We start from the raw sequence: 19,272 nt of genomic DNA, 5'->3' as shown, positions 1-19,272 counted from the left end.
AGGGTCATCTGGACTCGAAACGCCAGCTCTTTTCTCTCCTTACATATACTGCCAGACCTGCTGACATTTTCCAGCATTTTCCCTTTTGAATTTTGAGTTCCGAGATTGACTAAAATTTCTGCTGCATTTAACATTAAAACCATTGAGCTCCTCACAGGGATGCCTGGCCCATTGGTTTGAAGGGGAAGTGAATTAATGTAGACAACATTGACATCTAGTGTAGTATGGGGATGCTGTTAGCTGTTAATGTACACACCATTAAATATTGTGAAAAGATAGAAAATAAGGATTGAAGACATTATCATGTAGAAAATCTGCTTCGAACCTGCTTTTATCTGAATTCATCTTATTGAAATTTTATTTTAGAATTATACTTTGTTTTTTTATTGCACATTTCAAATTAGGCCGAGGTTAAATGTCCTTTAATGTAGAAGAATTAAAATGTTTGCCTGCTTTGTCAAAGCAACAGAGCTTGCAAATAATCTCAATCTTTGTATTTTTGATGCAGTCACCAATATTGAGTCGAGCTGGAATTAATAGTTCCATTAATGCAAAATTTGAGGTCTCCATTGGGACAGAGTACCCCTTTCATTTATTCAGCACTCACAAATAAAAATTACTATAATCGCACCAGGAGGGCGGAATGGTGGCACAGTGATTCGCTGCTGCCTCACAGCGCCATGGGCCCAGGTTCAATTCCAGCCTTGGGTGACTGTGTGGAGTTTGCATGTTCTCCCCGTGTCTGCGTGGGTTTCCTCCGGGTGCTCCGGTTTCCTCCCACAATCCAAAGATGTGCAGATTAGGTGGATTGGCCATGCTAAATTGTCCCTTAGTAGGTCCCTAGTGTGAAGAGCAGTAGTAGGGGTTACAGGGATAGAGCGAGGCGGTGGGGGGGTGGGGGGTTTGGACCTGGGTGAGATGCTCTGTCAGAGAGTTAGTGCAGACTCAATGGGCCAAAAGCCCACCTGCACTGTAGGAATTCTATGATCTCACAGAATTGTTACTGTGCAGAATGAGGCCATTTGGCCCATCGTGTCTGCACTAACTCTCTGACAGAGCATCTCACCCAGGTCCAAACCCCCCCCCACTGGCTCTCCAAATCAGCATTATGCCTTAGTGCCATTCCCTGCCTTTTCCCTGCACATGCTTTCTATTCAAATAATCACCAAATGCCCCCTTAAATACCTTGATTGAATCGGATGTGGAGATGCCGGTGTTGGACTGGGTGGGGGGCGGGGTGGGGGGGGGGGGGGGGTGCAGAAAGAAGTCTCACAACACCAGATTGAAGTCCAACAGGTTTATTTGGTATCACGAGCTTTCGGAGCACTTCTCCTTCATCAGGTGAGTCATCTGATGAAGGACCAGCGCTCAAAAAGCCCGTGATACCAAATAAACCTGTTGGACTTTAACCTGGTGTTGTGAGACTTGATTGTACCTGTCTCTACCACACTTCCAGGCAGTGCATTCCAGATCCAATCTACGCACTGTGTGAATAAGTTTTTTCTCACATCTCATTTGCTTCTTTTGCAGATCATTTAAATCTGCTGATCCTTTTCCAGGTGGGAACAATTTCTCTCTATCTACTCTGTCCGGCCCCTGATGATTTTGAACATCTCTATCAGATCCCCTCTTAGCCTTCTTCTCTCTAAGGAGAACAGTCCCAAGCTCTCCAATCTATCCTCGTAACTGAAGTTTCTCATCCCTGGAACCATTCTTGTAAACCTCTTCTGCACTCTCTCCAATTCACTCACATCCTTCCAATGGTGTGGCACCCAGAACTGTATCCAATACTCCAGCTGAGGTCTAACTATTATCTTGTATTCAGCTGAGGCTCCATCTGTACCCAGCTGTTCCAAACAGAATAAATTATAATGTAGACTCCTCAGGGAGGCAAGAGATGAAATTGCTGGGCCTCTAACAGAAATCTTTGTCTCTTCACTGGACACAGGTGAGGTCCCAGAGGATTGGAGGATAGCAAATATGGTCCCGTTATTTAAGAAGGGTAGCAAGGATAACCCAGGTAATTATAGACCGGTGAGCTTGACGTCCGTGGTAGGGAAATTGTTGGAGAAGATTCTTAGAGATAGGATATATGCGCATTTAGAACTGAATAATCTCATGAGCGATAGACAGCATGGTTTTGTACGAGGGAGGTCATGCCTCACAAATTTGGTTGAGTCTTTTGAGGAGGTGACAAAAACGATTGACGAGGGAAGGGCCGTGGATGTCGCCTATATGGATTTTAGTAAAGCGTTTGACAAGGTCCCTCATGGCAGGTGCAAAAGGTTAAATCTCACGGGATAAAAGGTGAGCTAGCTAGATGGGTGGAGAACTGGCTTAGCCAAAGAAGTGATGTGGAGATGCCGGCATTTGTGCACATTTCCACTCCATCTGACGAAGGAGCAGCGCTCCGAAAGCTTATGGTATTTGCTACCAAATAAACCTGTTGGACTTTAACCTGGTGTTGTGAGACTTCTTACTGTGTTAGCCATAGAAGACAGAGGGTAACAGTGGAGGAGTCTTTTTCCAGTTGGAGGTCTGTGACTAGTGGTGTTCCGCAGGGCTCTGTACTGGGACTCTGCTGTTTGTGATATATATAAATGATTTGGAGGAAGATGTAGCTGATGTGATCAGTAAGTTTGCGGACAACACAAAGATTGCTGGAGTTGCAGATAGTGATGAACATTGTCAGAGAATACAGCAGGATATAGATAGGCTGGAACATTGGGCGGAGAAATGGCAGATGGAATTTAATCCAGATAAATGCGAAGTGACGCATTTCGGTAGATCTAATGTAAGGGGGAGCTATACAATAAATGGCAGAACCATCAGGAGTATAGACACACAGAGGGACCTGGGTGTACAAGTCCACAGATCCTTAAAGGTGGCAGAAAAGATGGAGAGGGTGGTCAAGAAGGCATATGGCATGCTTGCCTTTATTGGACGGGGCATAGAATATAAAAGTTGGCATATGATGTTGCAGCTGTATAGAACGTTGGTTAGGCCACATTTGGAATACTGTGTCCAGTTCTGGTCGCCACACTACCAGCAGGACGTGGAGGCTTTGGAGAGAGTACAGAAAAGGTTTACCAGGATGTTGCCTGGTATGGAGGGTCTTAGCAATAGGAGAGATTGGGTAAATTGGGGTTGTTCTCCCTAGAAAGACGGAGGATGAGGGGCGACCTAATAGAGGTGTATAAAATTATGAAGGGCATAGATAGGGTGAACAGTGGGAAGCTTTGTCCCAGGTGATGAACACAAGGGGTCACGGGTTCAAGGTGAGGGGGGCAAGGTTCAACACAGATGTCAGGGGGACGTATTTTACACAGAGAGTGGTGGGGGCCTGGAATGCACTGCCAAGCAAGGTGATTGAGGCGGACACGCTGGGATCGTTTAAGACTTATCTAGATAGCCACATGAACAGACTGGGTATAGAGGGATACAAACGAATGGTCTAGTTGGGCACATGAGCGGCACAGGCTTGGAGGGCCGAAGGGCCTGTTCCTGTGCTGTATTCTTCTTTGTTCTTTGTTTGTAAATGCAGCCTAAACCTTGAGTTAAAGCTCAACCTGATTCTGAAGTAAAATGCAATGAGTGTGCTGGTATGATATTGAGTGTATTACAATCCCTACAGTACAGAAGGAGGCCATTCGGCCAATTGAGTCCATACCGACCACAATCCCACCCAGGCCGTATTCCTCATTTACCCTGCCTACCCCCCTGACACTAGGGTCAATTTAGCATGGCCAATCAACCGAATCTGCACATCTTTGGAGTGTGGGAGGAAACCGGAGCACCCGGAGGAAACCCATGCAGACACGGGGAGAAAGTGTAAACTCCACACAGACAGTGACCCGAGGCTGGAATTGATCCTAGGTCCCCAGTGCTGTGAGACAGCAGTGCTAACCACTGTGCTACCGTGCCGCCCCACTATATCCAATATGTTATATTCCTCTCTGGCAACACTATTGAATTTGGGAAAATCAAAATTCTGATTACCAGTTTCTAGCTGCTGGTCAAATGTTTATCGTTAGTGTGCCGCTGACTCATTTAAAGGCAGCCCAGTACGATGTCTTTATCTTTAAGAGGTTCAACAGTTTGGATTGTAACGTAGCTGAAAATGAATGATGCGAGGAGGAGTGAGGTTCGTCCTCATGATTGGTAACAGCGGGAAATCATTGAGAAAGAAAAATCATGTATAAATAATTATTAAATGAATGATTTTCCAGATCAAGATATCAAAACTTTGGCAGCATAAATAGTTCCACTTTTTTCTTGATTTCAACTCTGGAGCAAAACCTGTTTCTTTTGGCCTCTCAACTTGGACTCCTTCAGGCCAAACACTTATTCAAGCTTTATTTATTAACTTAGTATTCAGAGCTCATCCTGAGATCTATAGACCCGAACGATCTTGAATTAAGGAGCGGGGAATGGGTAATGGTTTACAGCTATCCAGATGCTGGAGATCCCATATATGGGTATGTAGATAAGACCTGGCCTAACCCAGGAGGAGTGGACACGGTGGGTGTACTGGGGGTAAGCAGTGCCTGCAGAACAAAGCCTTCACAGGGAGTTGATGGTTTCTGCAGATAATGGCAGAAATTGATAGTAAATGTTGCAGGAGAATAAAGAACTTGACTTGTCAACGGTCGTCCACCTTTTTCCAACTTGTTATTTTAGAAACACTTTGTTTAGTGTTTGTCTAGAGTGGCACTGTAGCACAGTGGTTAGCACTGCTGCTTTACAACGCCAGGGACCTGGGTTCGATTCCTGGCTTGGGTCACTGTGTGCAGTTTACACGTTCTCCCCGTGTCTGTGTGGGTTTCCTCTGGGTGCTCCAGTTTCCTCCCACATTCTGAAAGGTGTGTTGGTTCGGTGCATTCACGTGAACAGGTACCGTACTGTGGTGACTAGGGGAATGTCACAGTAACTTCATTGCAGTGTTAATGTAAGCCTTACTTGTGACTAATAAATTAACTCTACTTTGTGCTGTGTCAGAGTTTTATTTTGGTTTTTACCGCCGCTTCCAGACTACAGTAATGAGTAGCAGGCCACAGGAGACATTAATGCATTTGCACAACGCACGCAATGTCAGGTTTGGTATCTATTTAAATGTCATGGAATAAATGCCACTACAGTCTGTTATCCTCAATAGTCACACACATTGGATGCTCTTAAGCACAAGTGGGTCTCTTTCTAAATGATGCTGATCTCTGTTTTTGCATCTTCATCTGAACTGGTCACAATATTGTAATAACTTCATGGGATTCTGGGAACTCAGGTCTTCATTTTGAATTGCAAGTATTAATGTATTTCAAACCATTGGAGTGACCTCAGAAATGATGATTTATGAGACTAACTCAATTATAATTTCTTCTGTTTTTTTCCAGCCACTGTGGCCTGTTTAAGTGGGAGCGAGATGGAATGTTGAAGGTGGGTTCATCTAAGGTTTTGTGTTCTGAATAGCTTACTGGCAGGGATTGAGGTATATGTGTTACATCTACTGCATCAACTGAAATGTTACTAGTATAACAATAGGGTGGATAATTCATCCTTTGCAGATCAAATTAAAGCAAATTCTGAGCAATTATTTTCAAAGCAAACTTCTTATTTGTGATTAGGTTGAATAAAGGCAGTGACTTTTTTTCTGTCAGGAGTTAAATGGAGCTAAACATTTAAAAGAAAGGAATAAAATTTGATTTTGCATGTAATTTTAGGGAGGTTTATTTATGTGTTGCAGGACTGGAGGGAGCAGGTGGGAGGGTGAAGTCTAACTTTGGCCACTAATAAGTGATGGATGGAAACGGGCTAAGCAACCAAAACCTCTTTCCTGGTGTCGGGTACAAGTTGAAATCCAAGTTGGGTAATATTAGCTACATTTGATCTGGCATCGAGCCAATTGGATACAAAATTGGCTTGCCGGTAGGGAACTGAGGGTAGTGGTAGACGGTTACTTTTTGGACTGGAGGCCTGTGACAAGAGGTGTGTCACAGGGATTGGTGCTGGGCCCACTATAGCACTGCTGCCTCACAGCACCAGGGACCTGCGTTCGATTCCCGGCTTGGGTCACTGTCTGTGCAGAATCTGCACGTTCTCCCCGTGTCTGCATGGGTTTCCTCCAGATGCTCTGGTCTTCTCCCACACTCCGAAAGACATGCTGTTAGGTGCATTGGCCATGCTAAATTCTCCCTCAGTGTACCCAAACAGACGCTGGAGTGAGGCGACTAGGAGATATTCACAGTAACTTCATTGCAGTATTAATGTAAGTCTACTTGTGACACTAATAAATACATTTTAAAACTGTTGTTTGTCAGTTATATGAATGATTTGGATGAGAAAATAGGAGGCATGGTTAGTAAGTTTGCAGATGACACCAAAATTGGTGGTGTAGTGGACATTGAAGAAGGTTATCTAAGACTACAACAAAATCTTGATCAGCTGGGCCAAGGAATGGCAGAAGGAGTTTAATTCAGATAAATGCAAGGTGTTGCATTTTGGTAATACAAACCAGGGCAGGACTTACACACTTAATGGTCGGGCGTTGGGTAGAGTCTTGTCGAACAGAGTGACCTAGGGATGCAGATACATTGTTTCTTGAAAGCGGCATCACAGGTAGACAGGTTGGTGAAGAAGATGTTTGGCACACTTGCCTTCATCGGTCAGAGCATTGAGTACAGGAGTTGGGACGTTATGTTACGACTGTACAAGACATTAGTACGGCCGCATTTGAAGTACTGCGTACAGTTTTGGTCGCCCTGCTATAGGAAGGATGTTATTAAACTGGAAAGGGGGCAAAAAAGATTTACAAGGATGTTACTGGACTGGAAGGATTGAATTATAAGGAGAGGATGGATAGGCTGGGACCTTTTCCCTGAGGTGTAGAAGGATGAAGGGTGACATAATAGAGTTTTATAAAATTACGAGGGGCATAGATAAGATGAATAGTCAAGGTCTTTTACCCAGGGGAGGGGAAAATTAGGGGGCATAGGTTAAAGGTGAGAGGGGAAAGATTTAAAAGGGACCTGAGGGGCAACTTTTTCACACAGAGGGTGATGCGTGTATGGAATGAGCTGCCAGAGGAAGCGGTAGAGGCGGGTAGAATTACAATATTTAAAAGACATTTGGACAGATACGTGGATGGGAAAGGTTTAGAGGGATATGGACCAAACACAGGCAAATGGGACTAGTTCAGTTTAGGAAACCTGGCCGGCATGGATGAGTTGGGCCGAAGGGCCTGTTTCTGTGCTGTGTATCTCTATGACTCTATCTGACCTCAGCATATAAATTACACACATATAGAAGCAAGTAATCCAGAGGTGGAAAGTAGTTGCTGATGTTTTAATTTAGGTAAAGAATTCAATGAAAGAAAGGGAAGGAATTATTACAAAACTGATTTCAAACCAAATCTGTGGTGGGTAAATTATTGGAAGGTATTTTGAGAGACAGGATCTACAGGCATTTAGAGATGCAAGGACTGATTAGGGACAGTCAGCATGGCTTTGTGAGTGGAAAATCATGTCTCACAAATTTGATTGAGTTTTTTGAAGGGGTAACCAAGACGGTAGATGAGGGCAGTGCGGTTGATGTTGTCTACATGGACTTTAGCAAGGCCTTTGACAAGGTACCGCATGGTAGGTTGTTGCATAAGGTTAAATCTCATGGGATCCAGGGTGAGGTATCTAAATGGATACAAAATTGGCTTCTTGACAGAAGCCAGAGGGTAGTTGTAGAGAGTTGTTTTTCAAACTGGAGGCCTGTGACCAGTGGTGTGCCTCAGGGATCAGTGCTGGGCCCACTGTTATTTGTCATTTATATTAATGATTTGGATGAGAATATAGGGGCATGGTTAGTAAGTTTGCAGATGACACTAAGATTGGTGGCATAGTGGACAGTGAAGAACGTTATATCCAATTGCAACGAGATCTTGATCAATCGGACCAGTGGACTGACGAATGGTAGATGGAGTTTAATTTAGACAAATGCGAGGTGATGCATTTTGGTAGATTGAACCAGGGCAGGACTTACTCAGTTAATGGTAGGGCATTGGGGAGAGTTATAGAACAAAGAGATCTAGGAGTACATGTTCATAGCTCCTTGAAAATGGAGTCACAGGTGGACAGAGTGGTGAAGGGGGCATTCGGCATGCTTGGTTTCATTGGTCAGAACATTGAATACAGGAGTTGGAATGTCTTGTTGAAGTTGTACAAGACATTGGGAAGGCCACACTTGGAATACTGTGTGCAATTCTAGTCACCCTATTATAGAAAGGATATTATTAAACTAGAAAGAGTGCAGAAAAGATTTACTAGGATGCTACTGGATTGAGTTATAAGGAGAGGCTGGATAGACTGGGATTTTTTTCTCTGGAGCGTAGGAGGCTGAAGGGTGATCTTATAGAGGTCTATAAAATAATGAGGGGCACAGATCAGCTAGATAGTCAATATCTTTTCCCAAAGGTAGGGGTGTCTAAAACTAGAGGGCATAGGTTTAAGGTGAGAGGGGAGAGATACAAAAGTGTCCAGAGGGGCAATGTTTTCACACAGAGGGTGATGAGTGTCTGGAACAAGCTGCCAGAGGTAGTAGTAGAGGCGGGTACAATTTTATCTTTTAAAAAGCATTTAGATAGTTACATGGGTACGATGGGTATAGAGGGATATGGGCCAAATGCGGGCAATTGGGATTAGTTTAGGGTTTTTTTTTTTAAAATGGGCGGCATGGACAAGTTGGGCCGAAGGGCCTGTTTCCATGCTGTAAACCTCTGGGACTCTATGACTCTATGATGAGAAGTTTTACCAATGATTTTTACAAATTTCCAAACAATAAACAAAAGCATAATGATCACTTTAACTTTTCCTTGGTTTTAAGTGGCAGTGGGAGAAATTTCTCTCTTGTTGTTTGTGTGGGTAAAAATTAAGACTTTAAGTTTATTTATTAGTGTCACAAGTAGGCTCACATTAACACTGCAATGAAGCTACTGTGAAAATCCCCGAGTCGCTGCGCTCCGGCGCCTGTTCGGGTAGCCAATGTACCGAACCAGCACGTCTTTCAGACTTGTGGGAGGAAACCCACGCAGACACGGGGAGAACGTGCAAACTCCGCACAGACGGAGACCTGAGCTGGGAAGCGAACCCAGTTCCCTGGCGCTGTGAGGCAGCAGTGCTAGGTACTGTGCCACCGTGCCGCCCAGAACTCCCTAATTTTGTGCTGTTACTCCAACTGCGTAGCATTGCCATTGGCTGCTGAGAGGGTGGGCATGAGATCAGATTGAACTTTATCCAATTCATTACCTCCGTAGGTAGATTTGCAATTAATTCACTCAGTGTTCCTCTGTAGTTTGACTTGGTTCACAGGATTGGTGATCAGAATTCCAGGCTGACATTTCAGTGCTGTGATGTATTTTTGGTGTCTTTCAGGTAGGATATTAAAACTGAGGCTCATTTGTCTGCCCAGGTGAATGTCAGAGATCCAAGGTGTTTTGCCAATATTTATACCTCAGCCACCACAAAAACAAACAGGTTATTGGAATGCTTGGAAAGCAAATACATTTTCCGCACATATTTTGGTTTCCTTAAAATAATGCAGCAAAGTTACCACTGCCAGTTTTGCTTCCACAGCTAAACTATTCTCGTGTCTGCTGAGCAGGAAGTGGACGCTATACAAATTCAATATGTACGTTTAGTGAGGCCAGAATTCAGCTGCTCAAATCACTCTATAATTCCTTCACTAACTCTCACCCTGCTCTCCATCCGCTCCAACTTTCCTCCACTGGCTGTACCCCAATTCATAGATTTCCTTCAGTAACTAAATCCCCCTCATTCCAGCACTCCTTCCCTCTCTCCATCCAAATCTCACCCCACTTCACCTTATCCATCAGCTATGCTTTACTCTTCCTTTTGGCTTCCTGGATAGTCCTCATGGTTTATAAGATGCACATTCATGGAACAAGCGATCCATTTGATGATCAGTTGGTACACAGATGGGCAATCGGTACACAGATGGTCAGTCAGTACACAGATAGTCGGTACACAGATGGTCAGTCGGTACACAAATGGTCAGTTGGTACACAGATGATCAATTGGTACACAAGTGGTCAGCTGGTACACAGATGTTCACTCAGTACACAGGGCCCTGACAGTGTCACTGATAAGCCAGCAACTAGAAGACTATGTTGGTAATGGAGACAGACTCCCATCAAATCCCTCCCCTTCTCCCTCCCTCAGAAAATGTGTTCACTTTGCTCAGTGCTTCTCCAATAGGCTGGATGGCAGCAGAAAGTTAAAAGTGTCTGATGCGCGATATAACTCACGAGGCGAGAGATGCTCGAGGAAATAAAGGCTTTTATTGACTACTACAATAGAGCTACCATATATAATACACGATCCCAGACTGAGGGGTCCCAGACAGAGCAGTGACCTTTATACCTCTCCCAGGAGGCGGAGCCCGACTGGGATGTACCATAAGAACTATATTACAGGTAGAACAGCCCAACCCTAACCCCAACAGTAACATGTAGAACAGCCCAACCCTAACCCCAACAGTAACATATATACAGACTCATAGTACTGGCCAGACCCTGGCTCAGCACTACCTGGTGGGAACCAACGATGGTTCACCACATTCACCCCTCCTTTGAAAACAAAGGCCGGCGGGGTACAAAAACACAGAACAATTGGTCATCAGTCTATAAGTTCAGACGGTCTGGGGGACCGCACCGTCGTTGTGACCTCCTCAACACCGGCGATGACACCGGTGTAGGCACTCGCGGTGGCGTTCTCCCCAAGGCGGTGTCCAACGGCTCCTCCAATGTCTCACGGGCCGGTAGACCCCGAGGTGGTGACAATCCGCTGAACTCGGACACGCCTTGAAGTGGCGAACATCTCCTGGACTCAGGCAAGCTGTACACGGGAGTAAAAGGGTTAAGTGATGGTCCCGATGCTGCCCGCGCCGTGTCAGGAGGGGAAACAATAGTTGGGGGGTCTCTAACAGGAGGTATGGGAGCGACAGGGGTTTCCAAGCCCCCTGCTGGTGCCAGGTCTCGAATCGAGACCGTGTCCTCTCGCACGTCAGGGTATGCCACATAGGCATACTGAGGGTTGGCGTGGAGGAGATGGACCTGTTCAACCAAAGGGTCGGACTTGCGGGTCCTAACATGTCGCCGCAGGAGGACAGGTCCTGAGTACGTCAACCAAGACGGTAATGAGGTCCTAGAGGAAGACTTCTGAGGGAATGAAAACAGTCTCTCATGGGGAGTAGCGTTGGTTGCCGTACACAGGAGTGAGCGTATGGAGTGGAGCGCATCAGGGAGCACCTCTTGCCAACGGGAGACTGGAAGGCCTTTAGACTTCAACGCCAGTAAGACAGCCTTCCAGACTGTAGCATTCTCACGTTCCACCTGTCCGTTACCCCATGGGTTGTAGCTCGTGGTTCTACTAGAGGCAATCCAGTATGAGAGCAGGTATTGCCTCAAGTCATCGCTCATGAACGACGAGCCCCTATCGCTGTGGATGTAACAGGGGTAACCGAACAGGGTGAAAAGATCACGAAATGCCTTGATAACCGTGGCAGCGGTCATATCAGAACAGGGAATGACAAAAGGGAATCGTGAGTACTCATCAATCACATTGAGGAAGTACACATTCCGATCTGTCGAGGGAAGGGGGCCCTTAAAATCCACACTCAGTCTTTCGAAGGGACGAGTGGCCTTAACGAGTTGTGCCCTGTCAGGTCGGTAAAAGTGCGGTTTGCATTCCGCGCATACCCGGCAGCTTCTGGTTGTGGACCTGACATCCTCCACCGAGTAAGGTAGATTCCGGGCTTTTATGAAGTGGTAGAGCCGAGTGACCCCTGGATGGCAGAGGTCATTGTGGAGAGCCTGCAATCGATTCTCCTGCATACTGGCGCATGTTCCACGCGACAGGGCATCCGAGGGCTCGTTGAGTTTCCCTGGACGATACATGATGTCGTAATTATAGGTGGAGAGTTCGATTCTCCACCTCAAGATCTTATCGTTCTTGATCTTGCCCCGTAACGTATTATTGAACATGAACGCCACGGACCGCTGGTCCGTGAGCAGGGAGAACCGTTTTCCCGCCAAGTACTGGCGCCAATGCCGGACGGCCTCCACAATGGCCTGGGCCTCCTTTTCCACCGCTGAATGTCGAGTTTCGGGGCCTTGGAGGGTGCGAGAGAAAAAGGCAACGGGCCTGCCCGCCTGGTTAAGTGTGGCGGCCAGGGCGAAATCAGATGCATCGCTCTCCACCTGGAAGGGGATGGACTCATCGATAGTGTGCATCGTGGCTTTCGCGATGTCGGCTTTTAGTTCTTCAAAGGCCAAACGAGCCTCTGGTGCTAGGGGAAAAGAGGTGGACTTGATGAGCGGACGGGCTTTGTCCGCGCAATTGGGAACCCACTGTGCGTAGTAAGAGAAGAAGCCTAAGCATCTTCTCAGTGCTTTTACGCTAGTGGGCAGGGGAAGTTCGAGGAGGGGGCGCATATGGTCTGGATCAGGGCCAATGACCCCGTTTTCCACCACGTATCCGAGGATAGCTAGGCGGCGCGTGCAAAATACACACTTCTCCCTGTTGTAGGTCAGATTCAGGCGAGATGCAGTGCGTAGGAATCTAAGAAGGTTGGTATCGTGGTCCTGCTGGTCATGGCCGCAGATGGTGACGTTATCCAGGTACGGGAAGGTAGCCCGCAGTCCGTTTTTTTAACTGGTCGGTGCAACATCGTGGGCCGAAGGGCCTGTTCTGCGCTGTAATGTTCTATGTTCTATGTTCTATGTACCATTCGGTCCATAGCACACTGGAAGACCGAGACCCCATTCGTGACACCAAAAGGAACCCTTAGAAAATGGTACAATCGACCATCCGCCTCAAAGGCCGTGTATTGTCGGTCCTCTGGGCGAATGGGGAGCTGGTGGTAGGCAGACATTAGGTCGATGGTGGAGAACACCCAGTACTGCGCAATCTGGTTGACCATGTCAGATATGCGCGGGAGGGGATACGCATCCAGCTGCGTGTATCTGTTAATGGTCTGACTATAGTCTCTGACCATCCGGGGTTTGTTCCCACTCTTGACCACCATGACCTGCGCTCTCCAAGGACTAGCGCTAGGTTGTATGATCCCTTCCTTGAGGAGCCGCTGAACCTCAGATCGAATGAAGATCCGATCTTCAGCGCTGTAACGCCTACTCTTAGTCGCAATGGGCTTGCAGCCTGGCACGAGATTCTGGAATAAGGAGGGTGTGGTAATCTTAAGCGTCGAGAGGCTACAGGTGGAGCGCGTTGGGCAATTTAGAGGCTGTGAGTCTCCCACTGAAAGCGGAGGGAGTGGCCCACCGTACTGTAGGGTTACACTCTTCAAGTGGACCATGAAATTTAGTCCAAGGAGTATTGGCGCGCAAAGGTGCGGTAACACCAGGAGCTTGAAGATCTCATAAACCGTGCCCTGCACCGTTAGATTTACCACGTAACTCCCTAGCACGGTGACAGACCGGGACCTTGACGCCATCGAAATTGTCTGCTTGACAGGCTGGATCTGGAGGCCACACCGCTTCACGGCGTCTGGGTGAATAAAGCTCTCCGTGCTCCCGCTGTCAAACAGACAATAAATCGTGCGTTTGTTTAGCTGTATGTCCATCATGGACTTGTCGAGTCTGTGAGGCTTTGCCTGGTCCAGGATGATCGACGCCACCGTTGGTTCGTGGGCGCCACTGCAGGCAGCTGAGATGGATGATGACGACCCCTGCTGGTCATTCGCGGTCGGTGCCGACCAAAATGGCTGCTCCCATAGGTCGCACGTGGGCGATGGCGCCAAAATCAGCGACCCCTGGTGGTCGCAAGTCTCTTGCAACTCCGTCATCTGGAATGGCGACGTCCTGGCCTCGCACATGGAAGAAGCCCTTGACGATGCCGACGACGAGGAAACCGGCTCCGGGGAGTCACACGCCGCACTGCTGTTCCTGGATGGAAGTTTTGATCGCCATACCTTCGAATAATGCCCCTTCTTGCCGCAGGAGGAGCACAACATCGCTTTAGCGGGACATCACTGCCGAGTGTGCTTCACTCCCCCACAGAAGTAACACCGCGGGCCGCCTGGAGCTGCTGCCGTCGTCAGGCCCGAGGGTGGGAACGCAATCACGCAGCTTTTCGGTCCCGCTGAATGAAGTGGGGTCTGTGACTGCCCCTGCCACGCTGTCTCCACGTGGTCGTCGGGATACATCGCCAGGCTTTTGGAGGCCATTTCTAGCGCATCCGCTAGCTCTATAGACTTAGTGAGATCGAGATTACCTTGCTCCAACAGCCGAAGTCGGATATAGGACGATCCGATTCCCGCCACAAACGCATCTCGAGCGAGGTCGTTCATGTTCTGGTCTGCCGACACTGCTTTGCAGTTACAGCCCCTGGCTAGCTGTAGGAGCTCGCACGCGTACTGTTCCGTCGTTTCGCCGGGCTGCTGTCGTCGAGTGGCTAAGAGATATCGAGCATGCATCTCGTTTGGCGGTTTAATGTAGTGCTTCTTAAGAAGCTCGAGGGCCCCTTTGTATTCGGTGGCCCCACGGATCGCTAGATATACAGCGTCGCTTACCCTCGCGTGGAGGACCCGGAGTCTGTCGGCGTCGGTGGTGACCGCTGCGGAGGCTTCGAGGTAATCCTGAAAACATTTCAACCAGTGGTCGAAGGTGTTCGAGGCGCCCGCCGCACGTGGGTCCAGCGTAAGCCGTTCGGGTTTAAGCATTTGCTCCATGCTCTCTGTGTCGTTTTCTTTTTTTTTCAACGACGAGAGTTCAATTAGTAATCAATAAAATTGATGCGCGATATAACTCACGAGGCTAGAGATGCTCGAGGAAATAAAGGCTTTTATTGACTACTACAATAGAGCTACCATATATAATACACGATCCCAGACTGAAGGGTCCCAGACAGAGCAGTGACCTTTATACCTCTCCCAGGAGGCGGAGCCCGACAGGGATGTACCATAAGAACTATATTACAGGTAGAACAGCCCAACCCTAACCCCAACAGTAACATGTAGAACAGCCCAACCCTAACCCCAACAGTAACATATATACAGACTCATAGTACTGGCCAGACCCTGGCTCAGCACTACCTGGTGGGAACCAACGATGGTTCACCACAGTGTCCCTCTAACAATTGGCTTTGTAGGCATTTACATCCAAGAAATTATTATTCAAATGAGCTAAATCGTTGAGGACAGCAGTTCAGTCGAGCACAATGAAAGTGCGCAATAACAAAAATAGTAACTTGCATTCTTTGATTCATTCTTTCATGGAATGTTCATGATCCCCAATCATCCTTAAATTGGATTTTCAATTTTAGGGTAGTTATGAATTAACCACATTGCTGTGGCTCTGGAGTCACATGTAGGTCAGACCAGGTAAGGACGGCAGATTTCCTTCCCTAAAGGACATTAGTGAATCAGATGGGTTTTTACAACAATCAATGGTCACCATTACTGAGAGTAGCTTTCAATTCCAGCTTTGTTAATTCAATTTAAATCTCATCAGCTGCTGTGGTTGGGATTAGAATCCGTGTCCCTGCAGCATTAGTCTGGGCCTCTGGATTACCAATATGACATTGTATTTATATAGCACCCTAACCTACTAAAATGATCATTAGTTTTGTGTTGCTCGCTCTTCTTTTTGAGTCTTTCTGCATCTTCTAAACACGATGACAGACAGGCATCTTGGCCCAGGATCTTGTAACATTGTTCTCAGATATGGAGCTGACCGAGTCATCCTTTCATCTTCAAGATATCCTGGTGGGAAACAAGAGCATTGGAACGGAGTTGGATTGTGTCTAACAACCGGGAGGGTAACAGAGGTGATCAAAATGAAAGCTACAGTTCAACACGCTCAGATTACAAGACCTAGCCACTAGACAAGGACACGAAAGTTTTACAAAACTGCCAATATCAGAAATGTGAAATAAAAACAGAAAATGCTGGAAAACCTCAGCAAGTCTGGCATCTGTGGAGAGAGAGGAACAGAGTTAACAGGCTGAGCTTGGTGGTGGGTATGGGTAAGATAACAGCCAGACCATTCCTGTGTTCCCACAGTGCTCACTTCGCCAGCGAAGTTTACAGGAGGTGGTCAGTTTGGAGGGTGAGTGGGAGCTACAGACAGGAAGGCTCTCCACCCCCCCAGAGGAAGCAGTGGGACTCTGGAGGCCCCATTAGTATCCAAATGAAGTGAAAGTCGCCAAAGTCCCAGGTAACCATAGGCTGCTTTCCCCCCTGAGGGGGAGAGCTGACTGGTGGTGATTTAACCTGATGATCACCACACCTCAGGCAAGGGACAAGGTTGAGAAGGCAAGACCCTCAGCCGGTACGGGAATAGAACCCATGCTGTTGGCCTCACTCTGTATCACCACCCAGCTGTCCAGCCAACTGAGCTAACGGAGACCTTTCGGCCCATCGTGTGTGGGATCTCTGAAGGAGCAATTCATCCAGTGCCTCTCGCTGCCTTCTCCCCCGAACTCTGCACATTCTTCCTTTAGAGATAATAATCCAGGGGAGAAGTGATAATGGATAACAAAGTTATTTTGTAAAATAGATGTTAATTGACTCTCCAAATGCATTCATTGAATGCCCTCTGCTTCCTGGTGGAATAGCCATCATCTCCCCACACCCCAGAATGACACTTTCTCTTTCATACACAGACAAGCAAGAGAACTGCACAAACCCATTGCCCTTCTGAAGATCAAACAGGGGCTGGATTTGAAATAAGGTCCTGAAGGTAAAAGTCCCATCCCCCCAATCTCACTTCTCTTTTTCCACGAAGAGTTCAGTTTGAGTGCAAGACTTTGATCAAAGTTTGTTTTGCTTCTGCAATAAAAAAAGTTTTTTAAAAATTGAAATGCTCAAGACGTCTGTGCACCCGGATCACGTTTGGATGGATTCAGAGTGAGAGAACATTTTAAAAATCTGCTTTCCAGCAAATGAAAGCCTGTAGGTGGTGTTTGAGAAGGATCCATTAAAAAAAAACACTTTCTATTCTCAGTTTGGTTTAGAGGGAAAGAAAATGGAGTCGGCATTAATCACCTTGAGGCTACTCGAATCGAGAACTGCAATGACCACTTTCTTGAGCTGGGAAAATTAACTGGAGACATTGTTGTGAAATGAATTTATCTACCATCAAATTCTCACCAACTCATTGTGCATCATTACAGATGTGGATATTGATAGCCACATCTATCAATGTGAAGGGGAATACTTGAAAGACAAACACAATCTATTTGGTATAATAAGATAAATGCAAAATACTGTGAATGCTGGAATCTGAAACAAAAACAGAAAATGCTGGAAAATCTCAGCAGGTCTGACAGCTCTGAAGAAAGGTCACCTAGTCTAGACTCAACATTGGATCTACTCCCTCTCCACAGATGCTGTCAGACCTACTGAGACTTTCCAGCATTTTTCTGTTTGGTATAATATTTGTTTTGGGGCGGCACGGTAGCACAGTGGTTAGCACTGCTGCTTCACAGCTCCAGGGTCCCGGGTTCGATTCCCGGCTCGGGTCACTGTCTGTGTGGAGTTTGCACATTCTCCTTGTGTCTGCGTGGGTTTCCTCCGGGTGCTCCGGTTTCCTCCCACAGTCCAAAGATGTGCGGGTTAGGTTGATTGGCCAGGTTAAAAATTGTCCCTGAGATGCGTAGTTAGAGGGATTAGCGGGTAAATATGTGGGGGTAGGGCCTGGGTGGGATTGTGGTCGGTGCAGACTCGATGGGCCGAATGGCCTCCTTCTGCACTGTAGGGTTTCTATGATTTCTATGATTTGAGTCTTCATCGGATTAAATGGAGAGGCAACGGCCTAGTGGTATTATCACTGGTCTATTAATCTAGAAACTCAGGGTATTGCTCTGGGAATCTGAGTTCGAATCCCGCCATGGCAAGTGGTGGAATTTGAATTCAATTAAATGTATCTGGAATCAAAAATCTACTGATGACCGTGAAACCATTGCCAATTGTCGGAAAAACCCATCTGGCTCACTAAAGTTCTTTAGGGAAGGAAATCTGTTGTCCTTTCCCGGTCTGGCCAACATATGACTCCAGAGCCACAGCAATGTGGTTGATTCTCAACTGCCTTTGGGCGACTAGAGATGGGCAATAAATGCTGGCCCACCAGCAACACCCATGTCCCATGAATAAAAAAATAAATTTATGATGTTGCTATTTTGCAATAATATTAAACTGTCCAAGAAGTCACTGAATCAAAGATTAAAGTTTATTTATTAGTGTCAATCTGGCTTACATTAACACTGCAATGAAGTTACTGTGAAAATCCTCTAGTCGCCACATTCCGACACCTGTTTGGATACACTGAGGGAGAATTTAGCATGACCAATGCACCTAACCAGCATGTCTTTTGGACTGTGGGAAGAAACCCAGGCAGACACGGGAGAACGTGCAGACTCCACATAGACAGTGACCCAAGCCGGGAATCGAACCCGGGTCCCTGGCGCTGTGAGGCAGCAGTGCTAACCACTGTGCCGCCCATTACTCAAACCTGGTGTGCTTAGTGAAGGATTGTCAATTCCCTCTTCCTGGATTTTTTGATACGGTTTGGTATTTATACTGAACTGCCCTTTTAACAAATTCACAGCTCAGTATTCTCTCTCTCTCTCTCTGTGTTCGGGACAGGGTGAACTGGGCATGGATCCAGTTTGGTGTGTTTGTGTATCACATCTGAAATATATATTTGACACTGGCCATTTATTCTCAATATTCTATGAAATGTACTTGTGGTTTTTGGTGTCTTCCCTCAGAACCAAACCCCTTCCTCCCCTGACTCTGGAGATGAAGGTGCTGAGAAGCCAGGATCCCGCCCCCCTCCCCCCCCCCCCAACCCCCTGTTGGGATTGAAATGCCAGGAGCCTGTCCCTCCCTCCCTCTTACACATGTGGAATTTCAGAATTGCAACCCAGAAACTTTGCCCAACTCACCATTCTGAGCAGCAGCACCTCTGCAGAAATGAAATGGAAACAGGTCTTGTTCCTTTCCAGCCTCGCTGCTGTCTTCATCCTGGCCAGTGAGTAAAAGATCTTTTCAAATGTCCTCCCGCTTGGGAGAATAATTCATGCGATTCGGTGATTTTAACGGTGGCTGGGTCCCTTTGCTATCGGATGGGAGAAATTATGGATCACAGCAGACAGATTTCCCCAAGAAAGGGGGAAATGATTCCGCCTCGGGGGGAGGGGGGGGGGTGCTTTGTTTGGGGGAAATATCCACTAACCCTGGATTCCGAACAGC

General features: G+C 46.9%; 1 protein-coding gene across 1 annotated transcript in view; it reads left to right on the top strand.

Annotated features, from left to right (window-relative positions):
- The window catches only part of ucmaa (upper zone of growth plate and cartilage matrix associated a), a 48,472-nt gene that overhangs the window by 6,319 nt on the left and 22,881 nt on the right, over nt 1-19,272 (top strand). The window contains exons 2-3 of the mRNA XM_078234750.1: nt 5,391-5,433; nt 18,789-19,051. Coding sequence (XP_078090876.1) covers nt 18,994-19,051 — 58 coding nt within the window. The 5' untranslated portion in view covers nt 5,391-5,433; nt 18,789-18,993. The remainder of the gene's footprint in view (nt 1-5,390; nt 5,434-18,788; nt 19,052-19,272) is intronic.

The sequence above is a fragment of the Mustelus asterias genome, chromosome 19 (assembly GCF_964213995.1).
Source record: "Mustelus asterias chromosome 19, sMusAst1.hap1.1, whole genome shotgun sequence".
Taxonomy (NCBI): Eukaryota; Metazoa; Chordata; class Chondrichthyes; order Carcharhiniformes; family Triakidae; genus Mustelus; species Mustelus asterias.
This window is presented reverse-complemented; position numbering and strand designations above follow the sequence as displayed.